The sequence below is a fragment of the Pholcus phalangioides genome, unplaced genomic scaffold, assembly GCF_987345545.1.
Source record: "Pholcus phalangioides strain wild (caught in Gottingen) unplaced genomic scaffold, Ppha-v1.0 ptg000021l_1, whole genome shotgun sequence".
NCBI classification, from domain to species: Eukaryota; Metazoa; Arthropoda; class Arachnida; order Araneae; family Pholcidae; genus Pholcus; species Pholcus phalangioides.
In genome coordinates this window covers 14897567-14903566 of record NW_028301614.1, presented here as the reverse complement: position 1 = coordinate 14903566, position 6000 = coordinate 14897567, and the positions used below count along the sequence as shown (strand labels likewise).

At 39.6% G+C, this 6000-nt stretch overlaps 1 protein-coding gene across 1 annotated transcript in view; it reads right to left on the bottom strand.

The window, feature by feature from the left end:
* Nucleotides 1-464: 464 nt before the first annotated feature.
* Nucleotides 465-6000, bottom strand: part of LOC149070685 (adenosine receptor A2b-like) — a 186197-nt gene continuing 180661 nt past the window's right edge. Inside the window, exons 2-3 of the mRNA XM_089249153.1 lie at nt 1779-2020; nt 465-1429 (exon numbers count right to left, since the gene is read on the bottom strand). Of these exons, the coding sequence (XP_089105279.1) occupies nt 542-1429; nt 1779-2009 (1119 nt within the window). The 5' untranslated portion in view covers nt 2010-2020 and the 3' untranslated portion in view covers nt 465-541. The remainder of the gene's footprint in view (nt 1430-1778; nt 2021-6000) is intronic.

Below are 6000 nucleotides of genomic sequence, written 5' to 3'. Positions count from 1 at the left end.
AATACTACGAATAAGCTGATCGAGTACATTCGAGCAAATGCAACCGATCAGTTTACTGGTTGTATTTTTCAAGTTTATATAGTGTATTGAAAACTGCAGTCTGAGAAAACCACCTTCAAAGTGTTTTTGCTTGGATACATTTACACACTATAATTCATTACTTTTTTCTTTCATTTTGGAAGAACAAATTATTCGACTGACACTAAATTTTTATTATTTTATTTGCAATTGAATGAAATATTTTTTGGATGCATTTTCAAAAATTTGACTAGAAGGGTCGTGACACCCTTTAAATGTGTAATGTTTATTTATTTCAGTTGTGTTCGTGACACTCCCCACGATAAAATTGCTTGACGATTGAATAACATTGATTGCGTTAATAATATGTTTTCGCAACGTGTGAATGAAATGCGATGACAAGTGGAAAAAAAGAAACCTGATGCAACACTTTAACCACATCAAAACATTTATTATAATTTCACATCAAACATCCATCGAAAAAAAAATTTCCATCAAAACATTCATTTTTTTGTTAAACTTTTCAAAGGTTGTAAGTGGTACCAGGTTTACAGCTGAGGTTTTCTTTCCTCTGGGCGTAAATATTCAACCCAGGTATGATGTGTACTCTTAGGCCAATGGCATCTCCGCACCGGCGCGGATCTCGTTGTCGGCGCGAGAAAGTCACGTGACTCTTGCAGCAGCAATAGAAAAATAATTTGTTGAAAGCCTCCCTGAAGTCACGGTTCGTAGCGGCGTACATGTAGCTGTAGAAGCACGAATTTGCCATTGCCACCCACCACGAGGTCTCCTTCAAGTTGGACGTGACCGGCCGGACCTCGCTTATAGCGGCCACCACGGCACACGGAGTCCACATGAACAGCATCAGCACGAACACGGCTATGTTTGACTTTAGCAGGTGCTCGTCCGTGAGGACGTAGGCCGTCGGATCTTCTAGGTTCTCGAGCTGCAACTTGAAATTTTTGAGCCTGATGAAGGCCCTGATGAAGAAAAGTATCGTTATTAGAACCGGTAGCACCACGAAAGTAGAGCCGACGGCTATGTGGTATCGCGCCCAGATTCTGGCCGGACCCTGACAAAAAGATGGACCGAAATTCATGACGTGCTGGCCGATGGCGAACGACGTGGAGAGTGTCCATATCGCGAAGACAGTGAACACTATCCGAACTTTGGTGCAGCAGAGGTCGTAGGTAACCAGTCCACCGAGGCCTAGGTGATTTTCAACAGCCATGAACATGAAAGATTGGACGGACACCAGGAAGCAGACGACCGTGGTCAACCACTGGAAATGACAGAGACCATTTTCATGCGGGATTCCGGCCATAATAGCGACGCAGGACGAAGGGAAAACCAAGATGGTCACCAAGAGGTTCGCCATTGCCAGGTTCACCAAGTAAATGTTGCCTTTAACCTGTGCAAAGAAAGGACGGTTAATATAAAAAATATATGTACATTTTGACCAGGACCGCAACTAGGGGGGATGCAGTCAGGTCTGGTGTCCCGGGTACTGAACCAGAAGGGGCGCAAATTTCACCCTTTAGGTCCTCCTTCAGTATTACAAGGGGTAATGTTCTTTTCCCGGCCGACCAAGCATCTAGTTGCGGCCCTGATTTTGATTGCATATAACATACCGTAAATTTCCTTATACACTTAATATGCTCAGCATCAGTTTCCACGATGAGTCCACTGTGTCCACCAAACTTTTCTTATTCAAAGTAACTTTTCGTATTCAAAATTTATAGCCACAAGCAGTTAATTACCTGCAACGGATCCATGACAGTTATGGAGCTAATGACAAACACGTTGCCCATAGATCCTACCGTAGCCACCGTAGATAGCATAACGAGACGGAAGACGCCATTCCAGCTCATGGAGTCATCATCGATATGAGGTGGTCCGAGGGATGGTCCTCCCTTATGGGCCCCATCGGCTGAACTTATTTCGTTCTCTGCCCACAGGCCCTGGGCGCTGAGATTCGACGATTCCATCATCAGGTTAAACTCTGTAAAATAGAAACGTATAACTTTTACTCCCCATCTATGGAAACTATATTCCTAACTTCGAACGTGTGTTTAGATATTTCACATTCAAATTTTCACTTGTCGTGTTCCCCCTAAAAAAACTAATAAACCTTGCAACTTCTGCCAAATGCACGACTGGTGCATTGCGCAAAACATTTTAAAAAGAGTGCCTTTCGGTTGTGAATTAGTGAAAGGTATAATAACCAAGCAGATAATTATGTTGAGAGACTTGAAAATAATTTTCCTTCCACAATCCCGAATGTCGCCAGAGGCAGTTTATTGGCATTCTATCTACGCACAGGTGAGCTGTCACAGGGAAGTGTTCTTTAGGGCAAGGGGCCGTTCAAGTATTACGTCATTATCGATGGGGGGGGGGGGTGTTCCAATTTGCTTACGTCATCAACCACCCCTTATGAAAATATGAGTTAGGATTCAGAGGGGCAGAGCTGATGACGAAATTTTGCTGACGGGGGGGGGGGGGGATTCAGCGTTTTGCTGACTTTTGCTGACAAAGTGGGGGGAGGGGGTCAAAAACGGCTAGAAATTTGCTTACGTAATACTTGAACGGCCCCTAACCTAGCAGTTTAAGATGCATGGGTTGACAGCCAGGGGTAGTAACGTCGCACCCGAGCATGTTTTTAGTATCAGGATAACTTAAGGTGCCTATAAGGTGTATAGGAACAGTAAGAGCTGCGCGCTTGAAACACCGGGCTGACTTATCCGCCATCTTTGAGCGAAGTGTGACGACAATATTATCGTTATGGCTAATAACTCTTTTTTTCTATCCTATTTTTTTTAACGATTAGACGTCACGTGAAGTGACGGAAACAGTTCTTTGTTCAAAGATGAAGGACGATGAGTCCGTTCTTTTCTCTAGGCGCCTTGGGAACAACGATTGACAAAAGCGATAGTACCGATAGCATACATTTCATCAAAGGAGGTTTGCTCAAAGATGGTAGATGAGTCAGCCTGACATTTCAAGGAGCTCTAGAATAACTATGTAATCCTCCAAAAAACGTCAGTTTTTATGTATTTGCAATCAGTTCACTTGATTTGAAACAATACATAGGAAGGAGTTTCAAACTCCTATAAAAACGCCTCATACACAAAAGTTTAGGCAGGCTGTGTTAAATTTTCACCCATTGAGAAAATTTGAAATTATCCTCGATTTATCCTTATATTATATATTAAACCTTTTTGAATCATCTAATGGTTGACATTCGTAGCCTCGCTCTCTCTAATGTGATCCATAATAAACACCAATACACCCAAAAAAAAACCGTTCCCCTTAAGACAAAACATTCGATCAGGAATGGTAGTATGAAACTTTAGCAAATCGCCATCTTTTCCTTATGTTACGTCATCTTCATATTGGATGGCTTTTTGTGTTTTGTCTGGAGAAAGATATCGCGTTTCTTTTCTGACCTTATCCACGAAAAATTGTGTGCGGAGACGCACATACATAGAGGATTGATTGTTTTCCTTCTCCTATTTCCACAGTGGACATTTGGCTTTGAAGGAGTTCGTCCGTATCAGATGTCGGTCCTCTTCATTTTATTTTACATTCATTCACACAAATGACGGCAGAAATTCGTGGCAAAATGACGCGGAGCTTGATTGTTATTGAAGCATTCGAGTTACACCCATCTACGTCAGTTGTGATTTCTGATTTCGGAACTCTGCTCCGCAGTATATGTTTGCATTCATTTTTTTCGGAACACATTTCACTTTTACATGCTCTTTTTCTATAACCGCAAATGAGTGTGATTCATCTCCCACAGGGTGACCTACTAGATTTAATTCCGATGCACCCTGCATGTGCTACTGGCAACAAGAAACACTAAGATAAAATATAGAAAAAATAATAATCCTCGAACAAAACAATAAATGATTGCCAGGAAAATGTTTCTCTCCATGGGATGAACATATACTGAGGGGGGGGGGGAATCTGCTGCAGTTGCTACAAGCTGCTACAATTTCCGGCGTTTGCTACATCTGCTAGAAATGCCGAAATTCTTCAATTCTGCGCCTTCGTGTGCCAAAAACAAAATTTTCCTTTTAAGAAACTTTGAAGTTGCATCACAATAGAAGCTGATTTTCCGATAACATCATTTGTCCTTCCTCACAATTTTATTTCGTGGGGCCACATTACATATGAAATTAGCTTGAGGCCCTATCTCCAGAATTCCGACAACTTATAAAATGGGGTCAAACTATGCGAATTGCCGCTCTTCCGCAGAACAACGAAAAAAACCCTTCAATTTCTGTTTCCAGCTATTTTTTTACTAAAAAATGTTGACTCCTTAGATTTATACCTTCCTTACTTATTTTTGAAATTGCGTCGATTTTTCCTGACTGGCTGTACTTGACGAAACATTCGTGTATCCTTTAACAGAACGGAAAAGTTCGCGAAATAACGTATTATCGCACTGGAAAAACAGCAATGACAAATCCGTCATTACCATTAGGAGTTGCGACACAAAAGCCCTCGGTAAATCAGGGTGTCTGCGATCATGGAAAAGTGACGAAATCCTAGAAAAGTGACGAAATCCTAGAAAAGTAACGAAATGAAAAAAAGTTACGAAATAAGTGAAATATAGGGAGCGAAAACAGATGTACTCGGATTGAATTTTTTAAGAAAATAGAATCATTCTATTAAATTTCTAATAGTTTAATCATTATATTCTATAGTTTTTATTTCTATAGTTTAATTAAAAATAATTTAATTCTATAGTTTAAGTTAAAAATAATTCAATTCTATAGTTTTTTAATCACTATTAAATTTCTTAGAATTTCTAATAAATATTCTAAGAATGACCCAGCAAAAGAAGTCATTTCAAAGTATGTTGAATCAAACTGAGGTAATGATCAAAAGCGAACTCAAAAAGATACACTTATTATTTTAAATAGGAAATGGGTAAATTCTGGTAAAAGAAGCAAGACCAAACGTTCAAAATGAAAATGCTTGAAATTGAAGAATACAAAAGCACAACTTAGACTTGCATCAGCGGCAAAAACAAGAAAAATAATTACCTTTATAATGAATGTTTCAGGTCTCTCCTGTAGTAATTTTTTTTTTAAATTAGTGATTATACCAAGTTTACAAGATAAATCTAAAAACACTCATTTTCAAATTAGTTTTGAAATCTGAAATACCATATGTTAAAATGTCTCTATGTTAAAAGCCTCTCATTTGTTGATACTGTAGAGAATGTAAAAAATATAAATATCAAGAACTTCTCTCAAAATTTTTTTTATGATTTAAAAATTAAAGAAATATATATATTTCTTCCAGAGGAAATACCTATGTATTTTGTGCCTTGGGGGGCAATCCGCTTCTTTTGAGCTGAGGTAACACTGTTTTTTAAAGTAAAAAGTAATCCTGTGTACGCTACTGCATATACGTTAATTAAAAACTGGGTATTTTATTTACTGCCAAAATTTTAAAGTGCTACAAAACTGATAAAAATAAATACTGCTACAAAAATAATTTTTCCTACAACAAAAATCAAATTTTAATTTTCCACCCCTGCATATAGCCTATTTCAGAGGCCGCTGTGGTGGTCGAGTGGTCATAGTGACGGACTCGCATCGCGAGGACCCGGGTTCGAGCCCCACCGTCGCCACAGCGGTGGTCGGCTGAAGTTGGTTTCCTGTGGTTCCCAACTTCGAGGCGCAAATGCGAGTCGATCTCCCCGTTAAAAAGTCTCGCCACAGAGAGCAACAGACCTACAAACAGTACAAATATAGTCACTACACATCACTCACTTCACTTCTGAGATATAGATGGCAGTACTGAAAAATCTTACACTACACTAGATACTCAGACTGTTAGGTATACACGCTTACAATTCCCGCACAACTCGCTAGGTAGTAAATTGCCTATGGCGATAGACCTGAGTTGTGCTCGGCATAAAAAAAAAAGCCTATTTCAGAGGAACTCGACCGATGAACATATACA